This window comes from Zalophus californianus, chromosome 1 (genome assembly GCF_009762305.2).
Source record: "Zalophus californianus isolate mZalCal1 chromosome 1, mZalCal1.pri.v2, whole genome shotgun sequence".
In the NCBI taxonomy this organism is placed as follows: Eukaryota; Metazoa; Chordata; class Mammalia; order Carnivora; family Otariidae; genus Zalophus; species Zalophus californianus.
In genome coordinates, this window is record NC_045595.1 from 32916609 (window position 1) to 32943071 (window position 26463).

Genomic DNA, 26463 nt, shown 5'->3' on the forward strand with positions numbered 1-26463 from the left:
AGGCATGTATGTTGTTTTGGTCATAGGAATGCCCTATTCCACTTATTCCGTCCTGACATAATTACTTTTCAGCCCCAAAGTTGTCTGCTAAATGTAGTTGTGTGTGTGTTGGGGGGTGGAGGGGCACATCATAAATACTTTGGAAAAATTTGTGAGAAAACAATCTTTCATCCTTACGAATGCTAATCCCTAATTATTCATTATTCTCTCTCTTTCTTGTTAGATTTTCACATACCACATGTCCCATTTAATAAGAGCATTAAAATATTTCTCAGATGAATTTAAGTGAAAGTACTCTGGCTACATCTTGGTTTACAGGATGATGCTCTGATCTCATTGAAAATGTAGCAGTCTCTCAATTATTCTTATTAATGAACAAGTTTAGTGGTGACAGTAATATTGAATAGAATTCACAATCAATACATCTGTATGTCCACTATCCGTATGTCTGGCGAATAACTTCCTGAAATTTGAAAAGGTTCTTTGTTTACTTTGGGAAAATATTCTCTAGCTGTCCTTCCTTCGAGCTGCTGTTATATTGCAGACTAAAGAAGGCAACCTGCGGACACTATGAAGAAGGGAGGAGCAAAGCGGACCCGTTCCATCCCACACAGTCCATGGGGTTAAAGCAGATGGAGAATGTTACGGCTGCCTGTTGGGAACCCCTGGGAACTTTAAAAAAGCCAGGCCACATCCCTGCCTAATTACCTGAAAATATCTGGGGCTGGGCCCAGGCATGAACATCTCTAAAGCTCCCAGGTGATGCCAATGTGTAGTCAAGGCCATCCGCATTTGGCTTGGTGGCTATGCTGTGTGGTAGTAACTCTTATCTGATGAGACAGCTCTGTAGCCTGCAAGCACCTTGCTTTTTAAAAAACAGCTATTCCCAGTGAAAACATGCAAAGTCTCAATAATCTCAATGTCATCAGAAGTAAAAAAGAACTACCAGTCACAATGTATTCTTTCAAAATTATTTAAGCCAAACCACTCAAGGGTACCAAGTTTTATATATAAGGTTGCTCACTGCCCCATGTTTTTTAATCCATAGGGACTAGGAAAATAGATGGAGGTCAACTTCAGAATGTGAAACTACTAAGAGAAAGCAGAATACTTCTATTTCCTGAGCACCTACTATGCGCACCTACTATAAATAGGATCCTGTTCCAGGATGTTGGACTTCATCAGAGTTCAGGACAAACATCCTTGTCCTCATGAAGTTTATATTCAAGACAAGGCCAGCTATATAATTTTTGAGACCCAGTGCAAATTGAAAATGTGGCTCTTCCTTGTTCACAAATTACTAAAAGTTTAAGATGGTGACGGTGGAACATTAAACCAAGGACGGGGCCCTCCTCAGTGCGGGGCCCCGTGGAACCTAAGCACAGGTTCCTCGTCCACAAAGCCAGCCCAGATTCTAGAGGTGGAAAACAGGTGACAAACCATAAAGACAATAAGTAAACATAAATTATACAAGGTGTTAGAAGTGGAAGTGCTATGGAGGGGAAAAGAGTAGAAGGGAAATCCAGTTGCTGTTTTAGATAGGGTGGTCAGCCATGAATCTTTGGGGAAAGAACTTTCCAGGCACAGGCAGGGGGACTAACTAGAGCAAAGGCCCTAAGAAGGCTGGGAGTGTGCCTGGAGTGTGGCTGGAAGGGAAATGGTGAAGAAGGGTCACCCAGAAAGGAGGGGCGGGACCTCACAGGCCTTGTATGTAGCCTGGCGTCAGACTTTGACCTTTCGCTTGATGTTCTAAAGGAATCCTTCTGGCTGCTGTGTGGAAGAGTCTATAGGTAGGCAAGGGTAAAGGGAGGGAGAAAAGTAGGAATGCTATTGCAGTAATCCAGGAGGGAAGGGAAAGAAGACTGGTAGAGAAATAGAATAAACGAGGTATTTGAGATATAGATGTATATATATATGTACTATATTCTACATGTATATACATATATATATTCTAACATGGAAAACTATATATATGTTTTATATATATATTCCATTTATAAAACTTATATATATCCGCAATATATAAGATAAGGTACAGTGCCTAAAAGCCTAAAATTGTATGTACCTATTTGTCTATTTTTTTGCATAAAAATAAAACCCCAGGGGCACCTGGGTGGCTCAGTTGATTGAGCATCGGCCTTCGGCTGGCTCTTTGGCTTGGCTTGTGATTTCAGGATCTTGAGATGGAGCCCCGCATCGGGCGCCCTGCTCAGTGGGGAGTCGGCTTCTCCCTCTCTCTCTGCCCTTCTCCCTGCCCCTCTCCCTGCTCACGCTATCAAATAAATGAATAAAATCTTTAAAAAAAACCCCAAGCTACATAAACATATACACAGTTATATATAAATAGAAAAAAATCATAAATGTCATGAACCAAGCTGTTAGTAATAGTTACTTTTCTGCACTGGGATTGACAGATGGTAAGGAAGGAAGTTGCCTTTTACTTTATACTCTCCTGACATGCTTGAATATTTTATTAAGTATGAATTAGTTTTGTAAATTAAAAAAACACTGCTTTTCAAAGTAGGCTATTATAGGAATGGCTCCTTTTTCAACACGCAAACACAAGGCATGTTTGACAAAAACTATCGCTTAATTGGGCTCTATAGGTTGAGAAAAATGTGGTTAATCTAAAAAAAAAAAAGAAGAAAAAGAAAAAAGTAAAAACAAGATTACAAGGTTTGAAACCAGGGTCTGAAGAAAAAAAAACAAAAACGGTAGGGAGGTAGAAATTTGTAAACTCAGAGGAAACCAGGTGGAATGGTAAAGGATTGCCTTTAACAGAAGAAATCAGGTAGTGAATGTTCTGCAGGTATTTACAAAGATATAGAGAATGAATTCTTGTAATAGGATGATAAACAAGGGCCTGGGGACTTTTCAGCTGAGAACTCCTGCCTTATCTAGAATGGTTTTCCCGGACTGTCTAGAGCCTCACAGGCTTCAGCCCCACCCTCCTCAGACCACTGTCCCTGTGGCGACGCAAGGTCATCTTCCCGCAATTCAAACCTACGCTGGCCGCCCCCCCTCCCCCGGCCCCCCTCCCCCTGGCCCAAGCACACACAGCTCACCAGGAGCTCTGTTACTCTTCAAAGGACCCCCTTACTCTGAAGGCTAAAATTCAGAACAAAGTTGCCTGGCCCTTCCTGGTGTGCCTCCTTCCCTGTTGGACCACACTCTCCTCAGGCTATACTTCTCCCTTTTTCACCAGTTAACTCCTTCTCTTCCTTCTAGAATTATAACCTTTCTCAATTTGGCTACATCCCCTATTAATTACTCTCACAGATCCTGAACTTCTGCTTGGTATATAGTTTATTTGTGTTTGTGTGTTTGCCTTTCGCACCCAGGTATAAACTCTGTGGAGACCAGGAAGCAGGTATTTCTAGCCCCACCATGCACCCGGGCACAGAGTTGGTCCTCAATATGTGTCAGAGGAATAAATGAGTAACAGGCAAGAATTAGCAGCCTTTCTGAGCTACTTTCTCTTCAACCCTGTGATCCTTTGAGATCAGAGTTCATTCCCTGAGGGATGAATATACTTAAAAGGACAGTGCTTATTGGTGGGTAGTGTTCCAGGCTGTGCAGATCAAGTTGTTATTTCTTCAAGGGATGTGACAATGAAGACTTTCCAGTTGGGAAGAACAGCGATTTATTAGAAGGTGACAGTCACTTGTGGCACCTGAGTATTTACTGTTGATGCCATCTTGCTTCAAGGCATGTGCTTCCAAGATCTTGTATTTTGGATCCAGCGTTCCTCTAATACTTGCATTAGAGAAGAAAAACCATACAACCAGCTCCTGATGAAGAGCACAATGCATAAACACATCGATGGGTGGAACTAGTAAAAAAATTTTTCACAGAGGGCCTGCTCCTGCAAAAAAACAAAAAACAACAAAAAAACCCCCAAATAATTGTGTTGGAAAGGGCCCAGTTTTGTCATTTCCTCTCTTAGAAGCGTGTGATGATGCATATTCCAAAAACACTAGAATCTTATTGTGCTGAACACCCACAATGCTGATGATGTTGCTTGATTATAAGAAAAATCCCGTTGGGGAACTTGAAAGGGCTCTCCCTTTCACGATGCATGCAGACCATCAAAGGTGCTCTTGGGTGGCCCATCAGCAGGAAGAATCCAGCTATAATTGAGTCACAGCACATTCTTTTTCATGTGACTATTTATGGCAGGCAAAGAACTTGTGGGACATATGGGCTTCGCAAATAGTTTCAATTATCAGGTAAGCCAGGGACCATTTTTAGGTGTCATCTTTAACAAAAGAGATACTGGGGAAGCGAACAGTGTCTCTAATTAACATGCCGGTGACAAAATAAAGCAAAATACAGCAAAAGGGATGGACTGTAGGAAGGCTATTGTTAAACACAATGCCTTTTTGAATGACCAGGAACTTAGGTTGTATAGGAAAACCCTAACTACCAAATCATACTACAGGAACAATCCAAAAACTGTGCGAAGGAAATGGAAAGTCATTAGAAATGACATGATCGACCAGGACATGTGTTAAGCTGCTCACCAATTGGTTAACCTTTTCATCTAATAGGACTAGTTAGGTGCATGTCTAACTCCACACACAACTCTAAAGGTTCTGCTTTGAGACCATTTCCATCTTAACTGTCACGGCACAGCATCTCGGTTTTATATTTCAAATCACTGGTAAGTGTAATTAGACTCATGAAGGAAGTAGCATGAGCCACATCGTTCATTAACTTTATTATTAAAACAGGAGGACTTCTTCCCCATTTTAATAGAGGGAGAATCTATTTCTTCATTTTCATTGGAAAATAAACTGGGACAATGAGAAGAGAACATCCATTGCCAGGCAGAACAACTCAAAAAAAAAAAAAAACTCCTCAAAAAAAAAAAAAATTAGTGGCATCTACTGAGGATTGTTCTGATGCCAGAAGTGTGCTAAGCACTTTGCACTTCATTCTCACCAGCTCTGAGATATGCCTGTTTAAAGACAAGGAAAGTGAGGCTTATAGAGAGGTTAAGGAACTTGCTCAAGATCACACAGAAAGTGATGAAGCACTTGGCTTAGCAGGTCTTTTGCTTTTTACCAGGGTTCCTTGCTATACTGTACTGTGCAAAGTTCAGGTGCATTTGAATTAGCCGGGGAGCTTGTTAAAGGCACATTCTGACACAGTAGGTCTAGGGTGGCCTGAGATTCTGCATTTCTAATACCCTCTCCGGTGATGATGAGGCAGGCGGTCTGCGGACCACACTTTGAGTAGCAAGGCACTGTACTATCGATGCAAAGCCATAATTCCTTCTCTTTCAACAGAATGCCCTACTGTTGCACTGAGTTGGAGCCAGACACCCTCACTTGATTACTTGACCCTGATACATTTGAGACACGCAGAGACAAGAAAGATATCAATCCAGAAGCAATAGTGGTTATGGAATGCATACATTTCCATGTATTTTTACAGTAAAAATGCATTAAAAAATCTTTCACAAAAGAAACTTAAAAAATACAAGTAGGGTGTCGAGTTCTCCCCCCCAACATTCTTTCAGGCATCAACCGTGTAATGGGTGGGAGGGGGATTCTTCAATGGTTTGATTTAATCATACAAAATACTCATCCATTATCTCTCATCAAGACATTTACATGAGGTGGGGGGTTAGGGAAAGTAGGCTCACAAGAATCAGTCTCCAATTTAAGGTTACAGTAGTTCAGAGAAAACTGGATCTTTCTGCTTAATGCATAGTCCCTGTACAGTACAATATTTCCAAAGCAAATCTGATGTGTGGAACTCAGAGGAAACTGCCACACCAAGTCTTCGCAGACTGAGCCAAGCCCAAGTGGGTAGCACACAGATTTTAAAATGTCAAATATCACCTCTGACAACAAGAAAGATGTTAAGACGTTACCTTCACGATGTACTCCCAAAAATCCACCTTGATTTCATTTATTTAAAACTCTGGACCACAAGTGAGAGCATCGATCATTTAACATCACCGATTTTGCTAGAAATAGTGAGAACATTCCTAGCAGGGGAGCCTGGGGAATAAAATCCCCAAGTGGGCTCCTAAGGAAACTGATGAAAACAAAAGTCAATATTCCGTTGTGTTTTCCCTCAGCCTTACTACCACAGCTCAAGGTATGCTTTGTGTGGAAAACTCTGATGATAAAAGTAGCAGTCACAGACCCTCTTCCTCCTTTTCAGCTACAGCAAGTACATTGCCTCTGTTCCAGGAAAGGAACGTGTTTTGTGCATGTCCACACAACTACAGGAACTCAGTCTATGTTATGTATCAACCCAGAAGTCAAATAAAGCTATGAACAATGTAATATTTATATATGCATAGTGTTTTATAAAAAGATTGGCCCACATACTGCTTCTCATCAATACAGAAAGAGCATTAAGTCCAGAGCACACTGCAAGAAATGAGTGAAGAACAGAGAATGCGAACAAGTGCTTAATAATTCACAAGCAGGCTCACCATGGAGGAAATGATGATATTCAAACCAACTAAAGCTTTAGAGAATTACTTACATAGTCTCCCATTTTAAAACAGCTTTACATACCTGATTTAGTTTACATTAAAATATATCCCAATGAATCAATTTGTTCCATAGTCAGAAATATAAACACATATCACATTCCTCACAGCTAAATTTTTTTGTCATAAATTCTCTTTTATACAAGAAAAAAAGGCAACAGTTGTTTTTTTTTATTTTTTAAACAGGCTCTATTAATTACAATTTTTAACTGTACACACAATGATTGGCTGGTTTTCTCCATTTTTTTTTCCTTTTTCCTTTTTTTTTAAACAGTACCATGAGAATAACAGTGATTGACTTGCAAAGTTTTGTGTCTGTATGGAAAATGCAAAACAGTACTACAGAAATACACAATGCATTGTAAGCAGCGGTTTGCTGTAGTGGTCCAACAGGTACAAGCAAACATTTGGCTCAGCTAGGCAGTAATCCATTTCAACCATATCCTGGGGCTACAAGCCGACCCAACCACACCTCCTGCGGGACTGCAAAAGAATGGGTCGTTTTCAAAAAGAAAAATGGTTATGCTTTGTTCGGCTGTCCAAGGACTCAAAGGACACTGTCATGAGGGCAGAGGTTTGCCAACTCCATCTACCACTGCTGGGACTGTGTCTTTTTCCCTTTCAACCATCCTGGAGACTTTTATTATGGTTGCAAAGGGAAATCGGCATCTCTAAGAATAAAGTACCCCCAGCCCCTCATTTCTTTAAATATCAACAGAGGTAACTTCTACCAACGCTCACTCCCTGGTCCCCAGTTCGGCAAAGGGCAACCTTGGGCTTATGCTACAAAGGGGGAACACACTTTCTGTATGGAGGATTCTCACGGCTCCCTTGCACTGGGCACATTGTTCCCCATTCCATCCACTATTCAGCCTCAAATCAGACAAGACAACACAGAAGGTGTTGAGTGCCCGTCCGTTCCTTCTAGTAGTTGAGCAAAGCTGTGATGGCACTGCCTTAATGAGATCTTATTAGATGTTGGTGATGCTAATGAACCTGACCATCTGTGCTTGGGCTACATTTGGGTAATGGCGGCCAACCTTCTCCTCTTCGTGCCTTTCTATGGCCAGGGAGAGTACGAACTGTTTTCTGAACCAACTATGACTCGAGAAGGGAACATTTCTTTGTGCTGTGTAGTTTAGCTATAAATATCCTTCATCTGCAATAGTAGTCTCTTCATACAGTTAAATTTTAGGATCATCGGCAATCCTAATCCATCTCAGAGTCCTCAGCTTTTACAAATATAACTTTTGCCTTTTTGCTCTTTTTTTTTAAAGAAAAACTCCTAACTACAGTATAGCACTACATCACTACATAACAATCTACATCAAATTAATTAAACTTAATCAATAATTTCCCTTAGAGAAAATTCTGATCAACAGCCCTATTTAACCAGGAGAGAAAAAGATTGCCCCCCAAAAGGGAACAATTCTTGACAATTCTACAGTTTATGTAGAAACAAAATGTGTATCTCTTCGGGGCAGCATTTGGCAAATAATTTCCAAAAAAGTACGCATTTAAAAATACTTTCTTTAATATTATACATCAGGCACAACACTTTTCATATATATATTTTTTTCTTATAAGATTTCAAATGCATAAAATGTTTGTTGCTCTTCATAGGATCATCGGGTGTCAGACGCTTCACCAGGTAAGAAACTAAATTATTTCAGGTTTGTGACCTTCCTCTTAGAACCTTTGACACGGTAAAGGTTGGACTGTGCCTCAGCGTCTCAGATACTGAGGTCGGTGCTACATTCTTTGTAAGGTCGCCTTCTCTGCTCGGGGGCGTGTCTGGAGCTTCGGCCGGCATCCGCTTTCGCACTGGGCTCTTCCCTTCCTCGGTGGCTCACTCGGTCCTCCTTGTTCCTCTTCTCCAGCGACGGCTCGCGCCTGCGCTCGGGGGACCGCGCCCGCCGGCGGTCGGTGGACTTGGCCCTCCGCTCTGGCGAGCTCCCCCTCCTGCGCTCTGGCGACCGTTTCTGATCCAAGAGTCTCTCGAGGGACCTCCTGCGATGGCTAGGCGAGCTGTCCCTTCGGCGGGTGGGCGAGCGCTCGCGTCTCCGCTCCGGAGAAAGCTCCCGCCTCTTCTCGTGCTTCTCCCTTCTCTCCAAAGTGGTGTCCGCGCTGCGGGTGCCTTCTCTGCGCTTCTCCGGGGACCTCCTCTTGGGGCCATTGGTCACCATCCGCTCCGGGGGCGCCTCTCTCCATCCCTCCGGTGCCCGGTCCTTGGGTCGGCAAGCCCCACTGTCGGGTTTTCTAGAAGTTCCATTCCATGTGTGATGCTCATTGGGTTGTCTGCTATACTCTCTGCTGCCTTTTGGGTCTTTCCCGTGTGCCCGCTTTTCCCCATGCTGTGATGATTTGTGAAGATCGGGTGGGTAACTGGACTCCAATGATGGATGCGGTCGGCGGTCGGGGGGCGCGGCCCTCACTTCCGGAACCCCTTGTGCACCGGCGGCGGCGGCGGGGCCGTGCCGGTCGCTGCTGGGGTCTGCCAGGAAAGAAAGGAGAGCCACAGTTTGGTATCGAGGGCCTTCGGCTCCTGTCCCCACTCCCACGCCTGAGATCTCATTAGTCACAACAAGCAAACAACTGTTAAAGCAGTCAGAATCAAAGCCGACTGAATCCTGGTTAAGTCTAACTGCAACTAGTGAAGGTTAAAAACTTAGTACTTGTGGCTTTCTGCATCTAGCTGCTCATGGCTACACCCCAGACATAGATCATTAAGGAACTTACAGCATCAGTCACGATTTTAGTCTTTAAAGGCACAACCCAAACAGTGTATCTAGCGGTATCGGAAAGTCCCCACCTTAACTACCTCTTGCTCTTCTTTCCCACCCATCAAGCCTTCTCCCCTGCCCACCCTTCTTCCCGCCCAGGCCCCCATGAGAGAAAACATTCTTTTCTTTAAAGAATCCTTAATTTAATTTGCTTAAAAGTAATCTAGGTTATTGACCTGGAGGGGGATGAGGGAAACTTTCTGGGGGTCTGGGGGATGTAAAAGAGTCTATATTTTGATCTGGGTGATTAAAATGGGTGTTTATAGAGGTTAAAAAAAAAAAAAAACCTGAGCTGTACACTCAGGTTTTAAGCATTTTATGCAAAGTACATTTCTATTTTAAAACACTTTTCTTAAAAACAACAACAACAAACAAACTCCAGGGTGGTGGGCAAAGGGGATTATAGAGGCAACATGGCCAGATGTGGATGACTGCCAAATGTGACATGTATGTGAGGGTCCATTAAACATCCTCTCTACCTTTGTGAATTTTATTCAACACTTTTCTCTAGTTTTGGGTAAGTTTAAGAAACTGTTTTCAAAACGTGGCGTTTCCTGACAAAAGGGAGTGGGAGAGAGGTTGTCAGGGGCATGTCTGACATTACACGGGGTTCAGATACAGCCTTTCAGAGACAATTTTCCTTATGCTACACAAGGTCGCCCTAACTGCATCCAGGAGCTGAGGACTCACTGCACTGCTTCTTACAACATCAAGATATCTATAGATTTAAAAGCAGAGCAGCCCATGGTGGGGGGGGGGGGTCCTATTTATTATTAAACTATTTGAAATGACATGGCCAATGTTTTAAGTAGCACCCTGACATTATGAGAGCGCTTTTCAAAGCAGGGATGCTCTTGCTGCAGCTAAGCCCAGTCAGTTAGACACATTACACGATTCCCGGCAAGACACCTGAAATGATGTGCTGCCGAGTGAACCAGGGTGACAGTCACAGAGATGAAGGAATCACAGGAACTCTTTAAGGATCTTTCATGAGGCAACAAGGTCAACATTAAACAATCTGTTTCATGAATGATCTCCCAAAACCCAGGGTGGGGTTTTAATAAAAACAGGAAGATAGCCTAGAGCAGGGTTTGTAAACTTTCTGTAAAGGGCCAAAGAGTAAACATTTCTGGCTTTGCCAGCTGTGTAGTTTGTGAGAGGTACTTAACTGGAGAAGAGTGTAAAAGCAGCTGTAGACAATTCATAAAAGAAATGGGCGTGGTCATGTGCCAATAAAACTTTACTAAGAAAAACAGGCTGCAGACAAGATTTGGCCCATGGGCTGTAGTTTCCCAAAGGAGAGCGAGGTAGGACATGTCACCTTTCTGTCTATCAAAGCCTTACCGACCTAGGGGAGGGCTCTGTGATGGGAGGTTTGCTCTTTCTGAATGCTGGGTCCTAGAATTAACACAAACAGGAGCTTACAAAGTCGTTTTAAGCTTTGGGTAAGGATAGGTGCTTAGATCGCTCTCACAAACCTAACCTCGGGGTTTCTTACACCTACTTTTAAGATAAGGGACAGGAAGATTTCAGTAGGGTCGGTGGTGTACTTACAATTCAAAGAACGCAGGGTGTTCAGAATGAATTGCCAAACATATCAAAATAGAACTAAGCAGAAGCAATGAGGAAATTAGGCCACAGCACAGAAACACCTAGTATTGATTGAGCTACAAACCGTAGTTTGATTATGGCCCATAAGGTAGAAGCAAGCCTCCCCGAGCTTTTCATTTCTCATACATGCAGCGAGATTAGGAGGTATCATCGCTGTAGAAGGGAAGGGCCCAGCACCAAGAACAGTCAGAGAGAAAGAGAAAGAGAGAAAGAGAAAAGTTGAACATTTAGATTCCCTATAACAAAGAGGAAAGAAAAAAAAAATCTGCATTTGTTAACATAGGGCAAAGAGAGTTTATTTGTCCAGTTAGACAATCTAAGGCAAAACTCAAATAAGGCTGCAGAGACCGCAATCAGAACAGTGACATTTTTTAGACAGCCATATAAGGTGACTCAAGAACCCAGACAATGGATGCACCCTTTTTTCTTTTTTTTTTCAAACAACTGGAACAATGACAAGCTGGCCTAGGAGAGCATTAACAATAAACAACAAAGAACCGAAGTTCCCTCCCTCCCCCACCCTTGAAGACCGCGGCAGTTAAATTAAGTACAAAAAACTCATTACAAAAATAGCCTCACAGAGAAGCAGGTTCCAATCAAGTCAGAAAAATATTGGAACTTAACATATTATAACCCATTTGTGACTCTAATCGATAGAATTAGAGAGATTCAGTCCAAGTGACACAGGGACACATTACAGCAGCACAACTCTGGCATGTTCAAGCCTTCTTGGAAAAAGCGAGTATTTAAAGGATCTTTATTTTTAGCCCAAAGAACATTTGTTAGTGCTGGATTTTCATCCTCAGTGCAACAGACATAGGTTTTGAGAAGGTACACAGGTTACTGACGATGATTCTCAAATGAAATATCACATCCAACAGAAGCATAGGGGAGACAGAAAAGGGAGACAATGTTACACAGTTTCAGTGGCATTGATACACCTATGGTCAGAGATTCAGTACAGTGCACAGCTGTGGCATCTCAACATCAAAACACCTCCCCTGTGGTTGCCATGTCTAAAGGGGCCTCATCTGATGGCCTCCATCCCCCCACCTCGGGCCCCTTGTATTTTACACCTGTATATGAGTGTCCAACACCTGGGAAGGCTGTCCTTTAAAGGGGTTATCCTTCTCTGTGAGCTGCATCTGAATTAAGGATCTCATCAAGCCCAAAATGCAACTGGGAATTATGCAGAATGACTTTCAGAAAAGAGTGATAACAGATCAATCCCTAATAAAGGGGACCAACGTATATGGGGACCATTCAATCACAGTTTCTATAGAAACTTCTGTAGACCTTTGGTTGGGAAGAAAAGCCCTACATCTAGGGCATAGCTTTTTTTTTTTTTTCTTTTTAAATTTTAAACAAGACTCTCAAATGAATAGGACATAATCATTTAATATACAATATTTTGCCATCAGAAGACTACGCTAGGTAAAGATCATTGCTGTTTACTCAAATCATGTCTACACATATGACAAAGGAACTCTATGTATAACCTGGCTTTCCCCATAGGAAAGGTATAGTAACATGTTTCCCTCATGATGAGCACTGGGAATCTATTTCATCCTTTTTCATCTAAAAACATATGGCTAATATATCAACAGTTTTGTTTGTCTTATAGTAGTGGGCTCAGGTGGTCTGACTGGGGAGAGGGACCAGCAAGGGGGATATGCAGAAGTGTCATATACAGAGCATAAAGGAGGTGAGCAAGGCCCCCAAATCATCTCAAAAATTTCACACCTCTTATGTAAAAACATCAAGGAATCAAAAAAAAAAGAAAAAAATAAAGGAGAATTGTGCCTCAACATATCATTCAGGAAACCTGCTTTCCTGCTTCTGAAAAGGAGTATAGTCAGTTTGTGCTAACAATTGGATCTGAGAAACAGTTTGGCACAGTTCCAACAAACATTCCTTTGCTCTTGGTTGGACTAGACAAAATGTTCTCTCTGCTTATCAGAAAGGGGGCTATGGAGATCTTGTCTTAGGCCACGCCCCGGTCCACATAAGCAAGCAAAAGGATGAAATGTGTAGAGATTTCAGAACAAGCGAGGCAAATAATCACATGGTGCGAAAGGCTGGTGAGACACTGGTGAATAGGGGGAAAACAAAAAGACTTTCCTGCTGCAGTTCTGGAGACAAATTCATGGAGTCATGCCAGGGAAGGAAGGAAGGTTTTCATAGTTTGACCCACCATATTCTGGTACTGAGCCGTCTCCCCGCTTCAGAAACAGACGCACCCTGCGGCCGCCATTCTTAATCAGTTCTATAGCCCGAGAATGCTTCATGTTTTTGGTGGTCTCGCCATTGATCTCTAAAATTTCATCACCAATCTGCCAAAGCAAGAGACAAGAGTGATAATGTCACAAAGGGTCTGACCAGCTATCAAGGTGCTTTATGCTTTAAAATTCTTTCATTGAGTGATTTACTGTTTATTGAGTATATTCCAGAAAATCTCTTGTTGCTTAGGATTCAGCAGGTAAGGAAACAAAAAAAATTCCTGCCCTCATGGAGATGACATGCTAATGGAAGACAATTAACAACAAAATTAGAGACATACGTGTATGTTGGAAAGTGTTAAGTGCTAAGGGAAAAAAAGATGAAGCAGTAAAGGGAATATTAATTGTTCAGGAAAAGAAGATGTGGTAGGCAGTTTCTAGGATGCCTCCCCCACCCCGTCAATCCTTTCCTCCCTACATTCATATCCTGTGTAATCTCCCTCCCTTCAAATGTGGGCTGGAATTAGTGACCTGCTTCTGGCAAATGGGAAGGGATGTCAGCTCAAAGATAAGGTTACAAAATAATTTTGGCTTCTGTCTTATGTGCCCCTCTTTTATTGTCTCATTTGTTCACTCTGATGCATGTGGTGAGCTGCCCCACAGAGTTCATGATAAGGAAATGAGGGAGAGCTAGGCCCAACTGCCCAAGAGGCAACGAATCCTGCCAACAACCCTGTGAGTGAGCTTAGAAGCAAATGCTTCCCCAGGTGAGCTTTCTTTCTTTTTTTTTTTTTTTAAGATTTTACTTATTTGTCAGAGAGAGAGAGAAAGAGAGAATGAGCAGGGGGAACAGCAGGCAGAGGGAGAACAGGCTCCCCGCCGAGCAAGGAGCCCGATGCGGGACTTGATCCCAGGACCCTGGGATCACGACCCGAGCCAAAGGCAGTCGTCCAACCGACTGAGCCACCCAGGTGTCCCTCCCCGGGTGAGTTTTCTGATGAGACCACAACCCTGACTGATACACAGATGTGGCATTTACTATGTGTCAGCTACTATTATAGGGCACTGGAGATAAAATACGCTCAGGGAGCTTATTTTCCAGAAGGCAGAAAAGGAAAAGCACTGGCTTTGGAGATTAAAGCCTTAAATTTGAGTCCTGTCACTTATTAGCTAACTAATCTTGCTCAAATCCTTTAACTTCCTGGAACTCACTTTCTCATCCATAAAAGGGGATGTTAACAACCCATCCCTACCAAGGTGTGAGGACCAAATTGGATAAGACACGTAAATGTGTCCTGTGAACTATACAGCATAATACGAAATAGCATGATAATGACAGTTCGTTCAATCAGAAACTTTTTTCAGTAAGCAAGGACATGGAAAAGCATACCCCATGTGTTTAAAATTTAAACAAAAGCCGTACATAGTGTCTCTATTCCTATGTGCACAAATTGTACATATATATGCACAAAAGAATATACAAGAAATTGGTAATATGGTTTGACTTTAGAAACTATATTTTAAAATATGTACCACTTTTCACTAATTTTCTATAGCCATTTTCATGGTCTACTTTCTCAACTAAAAAAAACCCACTCATTAAAAATTCAATCTGGGGGCGCCTGGGTGGCTCAGTCGATTAAGTGTCTGACTCTCAATTTCAGCTCAGGTCATGATCTCAGGGTCACGGGAATCAAGCCCTGTGTTGGGCTCCGTGCTCAGCAGAGAGTCTGCTTGAGATTCTCTCCCTCTGCCCCTCCCCAGCTCTTTCTCTCTCAATAAATAGATAGATAGATAGATAAATCTTTTTTAAAAATTCAATCTGAAAAAACTTAAAAAGCAATATTATGCCTTACATACAAATATTAAGTTCCCTACCCTTGGTCACTATTTTATCCCCTCTTTGCTCTGGACCAATTTCATGTGCTTTTTTCCTTTCTTGTTCTGGCTGTCTTGATTTTTTTCTTTTGTAGCAAATTGCTCCCTATGCATATGCCTCAATCTAAGTGACTTCTCTATAATGACATGATTTTTTTTTTTTAAACCACCTGATCCCCCCAGGGAAGTGACATATGCATGCATAGTAACAGATATGAGATATCTAAACAGAACAGAGTGATCTTTTTGGCATTTGTATATTTGAAATTTGCAGGTTCGACTACTACAGAGCAACCAGGAATATTCATGCCATGGAGCTGCTGGCCCTTTGCTGGGGCAGAGCTGACCTGCTCCTGAGGCTCAGGTAACACAGCTGGTGACTAGCTGGAGACTGAATGGAGCTCATCACCCAGAACCTACAGGACTACACGCCTTCCCTGCTCTGTAAGCATCCTGGTATACCTAGGATTTCTTGTGAGGTGATGTGCCTGCCTTATGAGATTAAGTATAAGAACTATGGGACTGGGATTGAGAAAGTATTTATTTCAATAAATTTGTAAGTCATTTCAATCCTTCATTCCACCCTGAAGAGTTAAAAGGGCTCACCTAACTTGAGCAGCTACCACCAACTATGCTTTAGGGAGAGATTTACGGAGTGGGAGTCGTGCATTTAGTGTCCTGAAAACAGTAGAAAATGCAGTTCTCAGGAACAAGAAGGTTCTAGCTGCGTCATGTCAAAAAGTCGCTGCAGATGACTTATTTGTCCAGACCCGTCTTCCTACTTACCCTCATCTTTCCACACCTTTCTGCTGGACCATCCTCTGCTAAGCGCAAAACATAGAGGTCCATGTTATATTCTCGGCCCCCTCGAAGACTAAAGCCAAATCCCTTGGCTCCTCTTTCCAGTTCCACAGTGTAAAAATCTTGCTCCTATTTAAAAAAACCAAAATGTAATCATTTGGGGGTGAGCATATATCTGCCCATATTTCTTCCCACCTCTTTCCAAATATTCTCTGTCATGGTGATTTGACAAAAAGGCATGGTCTCTATCCTTCTCTTGGTGATTCTCAATTGTTTATTAATACTCATTCATCTTAGAAGTTTGCAGATGCAGAATCTGAAAACATTCATGAGAGTGCCTGTAGCCTGCACCTCAACATGGATATATTAAAATTTAATCAGGGAGGCCACAGATTGTATTTGTGGCAGGGAAAGTCATTACACAATACCATCCTGCACAGTGCTGAATGTTCACCCTCCGTGCCCCACGCCTGGAAAACGGCAGCAGAGTCTATCACTAGGACACCAACAACGACCTCCTCACATCTGGGGAGTGGCTGCTACCCTGGCTGAGAAGCATGAATGGATTGCTGAAGGCTCTAAGAAGGCCAGTCAAAATGAACCTGCTCAACCATATTTGCTTTTCCCATATTTGCTTCACCTGCATGTTTGTGCATCCCCTATTCCTACCCTGTGGGACGGGCAGTTAGCTCTATGGGTCTCACCTGAAATTCACAAGGCTGAGAAACACCTTAACAAAAAAAGACATTTTCTTGGCATAAACACAGTTATGAATACCGTGAGTAGATATTAGCAATTTTGCTCTTTCTCTGATGGCCAGTCCCTGAGACAATTATGGTTTTATTTTATTTTGTTTGTTTTTTCCCACCTAAAAAGGGTATCTAGGAATATTTTTCAAAGGTAGTAAAATAAAATGTCATTTCCTAGACAATTAAATTTGAGTACATATTTAGTACATCCTCTCACAAAAGGTTATTTATTTTAATTGAGGGTATCTTATAAAAGATATCTCATAAAAACAGCTTCAGAAAGTTGGAAGGAAATGTACAAAGCAAACAGAGAAAAAAGAAGAATGGCTCTCACCTGTGCTGCCTGGGGTGCTTTGAACTCAAACTGAGATTCTGGCTTTGGTTTGGTGGTATTCCTGCCAAAGTGAGAGAAATAAATGTAAAAGCAAACCATGGGGAAATAGGAAAAAAAGAATCAAGGATGAGTATCATCAGGCCAGGAGTTAATTTTTTCCCTTAAACCTAACAAAAGCAACTAAAGCAATGTCTGACCTGGTCTCCTGGGCCCCTTGCTGAGAAGGGGTGTGTGTGGTGGTGATGGTGGCAATCTTCTCTGCATTGGTCAGCAAAGTAGCATTTGAAGACTCTGCAGGGAGAGACAGAGCATAACAGAATGAGGGCCCTGGAGAAGAGATCATCAAACCAGGAGGGATGCAGAAGTGCCATATATGAATGACAAGTCTAGTTTCTCTGTCACTGTTTGAAGCAGTTCTGACATGAACTTCTAAACTACGAAGACTTAAAAGAATCATTCTAAGATCTTCTGTGATATGAGGCACGTATGTCCCCATTACCCTCCTCCCAAATGATATCCCCACAGATGAACTAAAGAGTTTGCCCCACAACATGCTACTCTAGAATTGTAGCCAAGGGAGGAGGAGGTGTCTCTCCCCCTCTCCCTCCCTCCCTGACACTTAAAAATGGCAGTCCCGTGTCAAAACATTGCACACCGGTGCTGCTCTTCTCCCCAGAATGTTACAGACTAATGTTTCCTGCAATTTACCAGCAATATTTAGTGAGTCTGCTTGATTTCCTCAGGTGAATATTAAAATCAGAAGTGTGCTAACATCTTGTTAACTACACGCACACACATCTACCTTCTTCCCCATTGCTTTTAATGAAAAACAACTGAAAATGTGGAGTTCTTCACAGATCTCCTCTAGTATCACTGAGGAAAGATTAATTTCTAAACTTGCATTAGTTAGAGCCAGAGTTTATAAACATAAGTTGTGTAAATTATGAAGCCACCCTAATGTAATGAGCATGCCCTATAGACTGCATACCAACATGCATATATTAAAATATAATCACTTATATAGTAATGGTTATATAGTCTTTTACTAATTATTTCTCCATTAAGATCAAGGCAGATAGCAAACAGCTATGAGGAAGTTGCTCTTTTAGTATTTATTTTTTAGGTCGACTATTTGGAACTTGGCATATATTTTCTCATCAAGAAAATACTAAATATGGTCATTAGGTTCTAAGAATTAGCCTATGAATGCCTATTTAATTCATAGTGTGCAATGAAGTCTGTAAGTTTCTAGGAGTCCTGTGGTTCAGAGTAGGCATCCTAATGCCTGCAGATTACATATATACATCCATAATGTATAACAAAGTTTCTATGGGAAAATGTGTTAAGTAGTCTCACCTGGGATACCTGGACTACATCTCTTCTCCACTGTAGTCCTGGGTGACAGGGCATCCCAGAAATGCCAATTACTTGTGGTCTTCCATTTTAATTTCCTAAGGATATTATTTCAGCTTGGGTCTGGCTTCCTATTATTTTATTTCATTACACAGTTAAAATCACAGGCTTGAGATCCAATCCCCCTTCCCCTACTCGTTAGCTGTATGCCTTATTTCCCTCATCTGATAGAAGGGGATGATAACATAACTCTGCTCTTTGATGAAAGTATATGGAAAGCTTGGGGGTGGGGGGATGGGTTAGTCTGGTGATGGGTATTAAAGAGGGCACATACTGCATGGAGCATTGGGTCATGGAACACTACATCAAAAACTAATGATGTAATGTATGGTGATTAACATAATAATAAAAAAACACACAAAAAATTATATGGAAAGCCTAGTACAGTACCTGACATACAGTAAGCACCCAATACACCTTTATTGTAGCTATGGCCCTTGCTACCACTTCTACTTTTGATTTATTATCATGGGAACTTAAACTCTCTGCAAAATGGGAAAGTTGGAATTATGATTTTAACAGTCTATATTCCACCTATAAAGCCCATGATGCTGAGAGCTAAGGCACAAGTTAAGAAGAAAATGTAACTAGATCAAGTAAACTATAAAGTGAATCCAATTCATCTTTAGGACAAGTTTCCCATTGTCTGTTTAAACCTACAGATTCTGAGGGAGAAGAACCTGTGGTCAATTAAGGATGAGCAATAATGGGTGAAATAGAGGGAAGTGTTTTTGTGTATCTGTATTTTGTTTTGCCTCTGAGCGTCCTCAGAGCCTTTACTATGCCAATATACCTTGCAATCCCCTGAGCAGGGGAGGTGGTGCTTCTCAAGCTTCACGGGAGGCAGCTTAGCATAAAGTCCTACTAGGAGGTCAGATTCCAGGCTCAGAATGTCTGGCTATGTGCACCCCCCAGCTCTGCAATTTCCTGGCTGGGACTTATGCAAAGTCACTTAAACTTTCTATGAGTCAGTTTTCTCTTCTGTACATGCGGGACAACAGGAGTATCTAAGAAAATTCATGTAAAGATTATCTGAGAGCAAAGTGTTTGGGATAGTGCCTGGCACATAAAAACCATACAAAAGATGATTAGCACATTTTTTATTGGGAGCATGTGTTGATTACTGTTATCACAATATTAAAACCATATTATTAGTACATTTTTATGGGTGTAGTTAACTGGCACAACCAAGTTGATAAATCTATGTGATTTTCCATAAAGTACACCCACTGTGTCAGAACAATGGACTAAGAGACTGCACTGCCTATCGATATGATTCACCAGAATTTTCATCAACCCATGTATTGGTCCTTTAAAAAAAATTCATATTGCTCACTGTAATTAATTTTATGGAGACTCTCTGGGAAATCACAAGATTGTTCGGGCCATGGGGAAATCATAATCAGGATACCAAAAAGAACGTTTCCTTATAATTAAAGTGATTATAATTACTGAATTGTGCAGGAGTTCCCCTTTCGAGTTCTTGTGTGTTTTTGGTAGCCAGGGTTTTTCAAGGTAAATCAGATCTCATTCTGAAATTTTTTTTTTTTTTTTAATTTCTGCGCTTCCATGATTTGATGAGATATGACAGATAATCACTCAATACACATATAAATAGAATTCTTTTATTGATCTGCCTCCTATCCTTCATTTGCTATTTTCTGCATATTTATACGCAAATCTGTTTTGCATTGAAGATTAACTTTAAGCATTTAAAAAATTAACATTTTTATGCAAATGATTATTTGAGCTCACTGAATTTTCCTCCTATCGCTGTATTTCTTAATCTATGAACAACCACCGTTTCTTGATTATTTACAAAGTGCCAAGCTTGATCCACATGCACTATTTAATTCTTCCAACTCGATGAAATTGGTGCAATTATTCTCCCATTTTACAGATGGAGACATTTAGGCTAAGGAAAGGCAGGTAACATGTCCAAAGTCATCCAGAGTCTTATTTCCATTTACAAGGGAATTATGTGTTGGTATCAAGGAAATCATACCTAATTGCTATGTTCCTTTCAAATAAGCAGTGCCTTTATTTTACTACATAAATACCACCAACTATCATAGCTTAATTAAAAAGCAAAATACCCTGCTCTGACTCTAGATTTCATGAGCCATCTTCTAAGCACTTAAATAATTTTCAGCATACCCTGGATTTCCAGGATGCTTTCTAAATATCAATAAAGTTATACTTATTTTATTAAACTTTTAAGTCTTCATTTAGAATTAAACCAAGACTTTTTGTGTTGAAATTCTCTCTAGCTTTTTATAAAATACAGAGATGAAGGCCATTATCACAAATCTGTAGCTCCATCCTAAAATAAAACTTGCCTCATATAACAAGGGCCTGATAAAAGAGCCTACTCCAGCACAGTATTATGAATGAATGTCAATGTATGTGACTTTTAAAACTCAAAGATAGATGGACAGATTAGCTATTTTTATGATAAATTCCAGAAAGTATCCTACATCCTTTATTAAACAGTGTTTACACCAACTTTAGCTCTCCCAGAGGAATGAAAATGAGTATTACTACACTTTCCATAGCAATCGTGTCTCAAGCAAAGCCTATCCTGGCTCTCAAGGTACTGTCACGGTGTGGGGCTAAATCGGGGCACTAACTTCTGACAGGAACTTCTACCCTGGGTTTCAATAGCTCCCTGACAAGTGATCACAATTCCAACCTAGCCCTCATGTTAATACCTTTAGCATCCCTTACGGAATCCACACTACAAAGCCAAACAAATGAACAGAGGATACAATCATTCCTTTCATAAATATTTGAATACATAAACACACATGTAATAAATATCTAAAGGAAATGTTTGAAAATTTGAATGCCATAAATATTCGAAACTTTGGGAGACTTAAAACGTGTTATGGTTGCAACCCTGTTCCTTTGGCCCTATCCCTTTGCTATAGCTGTCATATCCACAGAGCCTTCTATTAAGATACTTATGCTATTCTATGCCTTTGCCAAGGAAATGGCAATGTCTGGGTTGCCATGCCCTTACCTACTACATAACAAATACTTTGAATCAGAGTGATCTGAAGAACAAATTTAAGACTTAAGTAATTTATTAAGTTTATGAGTATTTTCATTATCTAGAACTTGACTCATACTGACGGTTCTGTGTCAGTTTGAATAAGCCAAGGGTCTGCCCTTTCTGATTAAAGTCTCATTCCCACCCAGATTTCACAGACTATTTCTATAGAAGGCAAGTGGTAGGAAACATGTGTGTCTGACCTGTCAAATTTCAAGTTCAGATTCAGTATGTTCATCTATTCTCTGGGCCTTTCTGTGCTGCCCTTACGTATTTATTATGCTTTGCCCATATCTCATAGGAGAAAATGTTCTGCCCCCCACTGCACCTCCCACTCTAGTCCCAAAGACAGTAAAAGCAGAGATGGAGAGGACCCCCTGATCGAGGCCTGTCCAAGACCTGTGAAGGCAGGCCTTCTAGGAACAGAGTAAGCCAAATAAAGGAAAGTCATGTTTCCTGGTCTTGGTTGAAGGAAGCTAATGGGGAGCCAGGGAGGGCACAGAAAAATGGAGAAGCAGAGTTAGGGAAAGTACAGAGATAAGTAAGTTGGAAAAAGTACCAGGTGAGCAATGACAAGAAAAAAGAATCAGGCAGCAGGAGCTAGGGAAACAAGTGGATCCGGAGCGGGTTCCGAGCACTGCCCAAAAAAGAGCACGTTTTCCCATCTCCTTGAAGTGCCTGCCAGGGTTTCTGACAACAGTACTCTGGATAACATGGGTTTCTAAGAACTTCAGTCTCCTCACAAGGACCACAACACAAACACTGTCTTGGGCTACTTGATGAATTAACCATTCGTGTGAAAGGTTTGAAGGAGAGCAGAGGTCCCTAACATACACTCCCTTTTATTCTACAGTTCTCCACGTCTAACACACCTTCGCAGACAGCAAGTGATCTGCCATGTGTCTCTCTTCATCAGACCTTCATTAATGGCCACTCTGTCTAGGTGTTTGCAAACTTCTCTTGGGTTGTTCCAACAGTTCTCCAGAAATCCGACTCCCCTGCATCAATTTTAATTTCCAAGATGGCCATTTTTGGCCCCATTAAAAAGATAAGCATCAGAAATCCACCCTCTGTCAGAACTGATTTCCTTTACCTGGCTTCCAAAATTTACAAAGTAATTGATGAAGAGTCTTATTATCATGGCAATGAACGGCTGCAGTACCTTGGGATGAAATCACATCCTGGGCAGCACATCGGTCCTCAACTACATTGAATTAGCTGTCATGTTTACTTTCTTCTAGTCAAGCGAGTATGTGATGTGTCTACCTGAATTTTATATTTTCTAAGTACTGAAATTTAAAAAAAATTGCCTTTTTATTGACAACTGCTACTGGGTAATTCACCTTGCACTGCATATTTTGGTGTTCAGATTTTCTAAAACTTTTCCATTGCACTTTATTAAATTAAGTCAATACCTAGCATGTGCACAGTAGCATAAGTTGGATTCTGCATATTTGTATCTTTCCTGATTTCAAACTCTTTTTCTAAGCCCTTCCCTCAAGGAGTACATTCTTTCCTTCCTTCCATCTTTGGACATTATCCTTCCCACACTAAGACTGACCGATATAGACAAAGCAAATTCAATGCCTGTGTTGCCTTCTTCTGGATTAGTTTTTTGAAATCTCTTTACAGCATGTAGATAGATGTGTCTAAATTTATATACTACATTTGGCTCTCTCAACCACTTCTCACTTAATTTTTCTGGCTTCCTTCATCCTTTCCATTAGGAACCTATGTTCTATCATCCTGTGACCACATTCCTAAATTGTAATTTGCCTTTCAGAGTGGTGAGCTGGTGGAATGGACTCCAAACCACATGGTAAATTACTAACCATGCATCTGAGGTAGGGTGAAGTAGACCAGCAATCAAGGAGCTCTTTTTTCCTCCACATTTGGTATGGGGTATTTTGGCTCAGAGAAAATTCTCTGGTTTTGGAACCGACAATTTTCAAGTATTTATTGTTTGGTTTACGATTTATTTTTTTTCTGAGAGGCACAGTTTATACCACTTGAATTTGAAACGAATAGGGATCACTTTCTAAACAATTATAAAAAATACTCATTTGATGAATTATTTTCAGATAAAATCTCTGATTTTATTTTACGATCAAGGCCATAGAATTTTTTTTAAAGATTTTATTTATTTATTTGAGGGACTCAAAAGAGCAAGCACGAGCAAGGCGGAGGAGCAGAGGGAGAGGGAGGAGCCGACTCCCTGCCGGGCAGGGAGCCTGATGCGGGGCTCGATCCCAGGACTCTGGGATCATGACCTGAGCCGAAGGCAGATGCTTAACGACTGAGCCACCCAGGCGCCCCAAGGACATAGAATTTTTATCACACTATCTCGTTAAACCACATTTTCTTCTTGAGAAATACTGACTTTGAGAATACGTATTTTATTTTATAACATGTATAGTTATAACAAACAAAAAAGACATTGAAACATTTGAGACAAGTATCACTTTCCTCCCAAAGGCAAAGTCTGCTTAACATGAAGTCAGTATTCAGGACTTAATTCTCTGAAGAATCTATACTTAGTGACATCAGTGTATCAACTTCATTTTTATTAAATATGAATAATGAGTGGGGCGCCTGGGTGGCTCGCTCGGTTAAGCATCAGCTCTTGATTTTGGCTCAGGTCATGATCTCAGGATCGTGAGATCAGATCCTGTTTCAGCTCCGTGCTCAGCGCAGTCTACTCAGGATTCTCATTCTCCCTCTCCTTTGGACCCCTGCTCCTCCTATGCACTTTTGCACTCGCTCCCTCTAAAATAAATAAATCTTAAAAAAGATATGAATAATGGATATTGATATTTTCTGCTGTATAACTTTACATTGTGGGGGGCTATCCGGTATACTGTAGGATGTTTGGAAGCATCCCTGGCCTTTACCCACTAAATGCCATTAGCACCCACCCCAGACAAGGCCAAATGTCCCCTAGGGGGCAGAATCACCAATGGTGTAAAAGAAACAAGATTTGAATTTAACCAAATAATCAAGCAAACTAACAAAAAAGAATAGGCCTAGTTTAATGTAGATATAACCTATCAAAAAAGAGGTTTTATTCTTTCTCCAACCACATGCAAAAATTAGACAAACCAAGTAAGCACAAACCCTAAGGATCTCTTTATTCAACAGAAACCTTTCATATATTCACTTATTCTGGAAAAAAAAGAAGTATTGGCTCTGAATTGTCATTGTGTAGGTTTTGTGATGTTACCATATCATAGTTAAATTTTAGTTTAAAAATTTGATTTGATTTGATTAATTTAATTTCATTTTAAGTAGGCTCCACACCCAAGGTAAGGCTTGAACTCACGATCCTGAGATCAAGAGTCGCATGCTCTACTGACTGAGCCAGTCAGGCACCCATCATACAGTTAAATTTTAGTGATTTAAAAAAAAAAAATCTTTAATCATTTCCAGATAGAACATCAGAGGATCTTATACCACCTGTGTATTCGAACCACTCTATCATTGTAAGGACAAGGGTACCAAAACCCAAATAAAATGCGGAAAGTTAAGATTTTCTGTAATGTTTGTATCTGCAGCAAGACAGGGTCACAGGGAAAGAGGATTAGGTAAAGGGGAGGGGGAGGTAAGGGTTGGTAAGGACGGCTTACATCCATAGGATGGGTATGCTCGGTTACGGATGGGTAAGCCTGCCTCTAAAGCAACATTCTTCAGTGACATGGATCCTGATGAGAGGGAGACAGAGAAAGAGAGAGAGAGAGACCCAGGAAGAGCTCGGGAGAGAATGAGAGACACAAGAGTTATACTTTACCATCCCCAGGAATGATGCGGAGGGTAACTGTGTTTCCTGCTTCCTTGATTAGGTTGACAATGTCTGAATGGGACTTGTTGGTGATGGAACATCCATTCACTGCCAGGATCCGGTCTCCCACTTTCAGCTTGCCACATCGGTCAGCAGGACTCCCCTCAATAATCCGACCTATTTTGTGAGGCATAGCCACACATGCATTGCCTGCTTTGATATTGAGGTTTTTGTTTTTGTTTTTTTTTAAGTTACGTGGGAATATAGCGAAGGGAGGAGAAAAAGGGTTGAAAAGGGAAAGAGAAGGTTAAGTGTTAATTAAGTAAAGCATTAAGCAAATGTTATTAAAGGAGAGCTCTGTGCCGATGGTCAAAACATTGGCAACACTCAGGGCCTGTCGGGGTGGGGGGGGCCGCTCCTCGCTGCACTCCCTGCCCCCCTTCCAAATGTGGGGAAAACCCCAGCTTCCCTCCTTCGATCGCTGACACAATTTGTGATAGCTGGCAACTTCAGAGGTTCTCAACAGCCCAAAAATAACTCGCCGTTGGCTTATTTTGGGTCTGCGAATATGAAGCCCAGAGCTGGGGTGGATGTTCTTCCACATTCTGTGTTCGCGTCCCTTCATTTTTGCCAGATGCTGTTCAAGCTTCTGCCAATGTTTTGTTCTTTCTCCAGAAAAAAGAATCACTAGGCGTCTGGTGAGGCGGGAGAGTCTGCTACCGCCAAAATTCCCTCTGAAAACACCTAATGAACAAGCACTTAGTCTTGCTGCCTTCTCTCCAGAAGGATGAAAGCTTTAGGAAAAAGGCATAATTACAAGAGCCAAAAAAGCCACCCAACCTTGACCCCTATTTTTCCTTTTATGACCTTTGTTCCTGATTCAGCCTATTGCCTATGCTTTCAGGGTAAGGCCCCGGTGGCTCATTAGCTCTGAAATCCTCCTCCTTTCTCACAAAAAAATCCCCTCAAAGGACTCTGAAAACCTGGGATCTACTTAGGCTAAGGGCAGTGATCCAAAGCCAGGTTCAAATCCTTCCTCAGCCCTTTGGAAACTCTGATCATTTCCTTCCTCATGATCAGTTACTGCACATCTACAATAAGAAAACCAGGAAAGGTGCATGTGAAGAGGAAAGCTTTTTGTGTACTTTGAGGCACTCACCCCATGTCACGACCACGAGTACTGCTAACTCCTAGAGAGGGGTGGGAGATTGGCTTTCAGTCCTGACATAGGGTCTGCAGCTAAATGCATATTTACCTATTCTGAGAATTCATCTTTCTGAGGACTGTGAAGCTAGTTAGGCAGGTGAGTCGCCTTTTGGAGAGGGTGATAAAAT

General features: G+C 41.4%; 1 protein-coding gene across 14 annotated transcripts in view; it reads right to left on the bottom strand.

The window, feature by feature from the left end:
• Window positions 1-5401: 5401 nt before the first annotated feature.
• Window positions 5402-26463, bottom strand: part of MAGI1 (membrane associated guanylate kinase, WW and PDZ domain containing 1) — a 612287-nt gene continuing 591225 nt past the window's right edge. For 4 of the 14 annotated variants that reach the window (XM_027583294.2, XM_027583286.2, XM_027583288.2 and 1 more), the window contains 6 exons: window positions 25139-25339; window positions 17087-17180; window positions 16890-16950; window positions 15792-15935; window positions 13103-13241; window positions 5402-9008 (listed from right to left, as the gene is read on the bottom strand). In XM_027583294.2, coding sequence (XP_027439095.1) covers window positions 8248-9008; window positions 13103-13241; window positions 15792-15935; window positions 16890-16950; window positions 17087-17180; window positions 25139-25339 — 1400 coding nt within the window. In that variant the 3' untranslated portion in view covers window positions 5402-8247. Of the gene's footprint in view, window positions 9009-10972; window positions 11062-13102; window positions 13242-15791; window positions 15936-16889; window positions 16951-17086; window positions 17181-25138; window positions 25343-26463 lie in introns of all 14 variants that reach the window. The other 10 variants (XM_027583284.2, XM_027583280.2, XM_027583287.2 and 7 more) reach the window with 5 other exon arrangements.